This window comes from Penaeus monodon, chromosome 21 (assembly GCF_015228065.2).
Source record: "Penaeus monodon isolate SGIC_2016 chromosome 21, NSTDA_Pmon_1, whole genome shotgun sequence".
Lineage (NCBI taxonomy): Eukaryota > Metazoa > Arthropoda > Malacostraca > Decapoda > Penaeidae > Penaeus > Penaeus monodon.
The window spans coordinates 4,576,190-4,576,412 of NC_051406.1; the positions used below are offsets into that span (position 1 = coordinate 4,576,190).

Consider the following 223-nt stretch of genomic DNA (forward strand, 5'->3'; position numbering starts at 1 on the left):
ATACAAGCCAAACCTCCTCCACTAATTACAGGTGAGGTGGAACGTCCCTGCAAAGTCATCTTAGTGAACGACCACATGCACGAGGACGACGAGACCCTCCTGCTACGCCTGGGGGCTCCTGCGTCGCCTTCTGCCGGAGGGGCTCTGCTAGGGGCGCGAAACACCTCCTCCGTCACCATCAAGGACAAAGCCGACCGTGAGTTCTTTGTGTTTTTTAAATGTT

The 223-nt window shown here is 55.2% G+C and overlaps 1 protein-coding gene across 1 annotated transcript in view; it reads left to right on the forward strand.

The window, feature by feature from the left end:
• The window catches only part of LOC119586767 (FRAS1-related extracellular matrix protein 2-like), a 19,352-nt gene that overhangs the window by 11,503 nt on the left and 7,626 nt on the right, over window positions 1–223 (forward strand). The window contains exon 12 of the mRNA XM_037935494.1: window positions 32–196. Within this exon, the coding sequence (XP_037791422.1) occupies window positions 32–196 (165 nt within the window). The remainder of the gene's footprint in view (window positions 1–31; window positions 197–223) is intronic.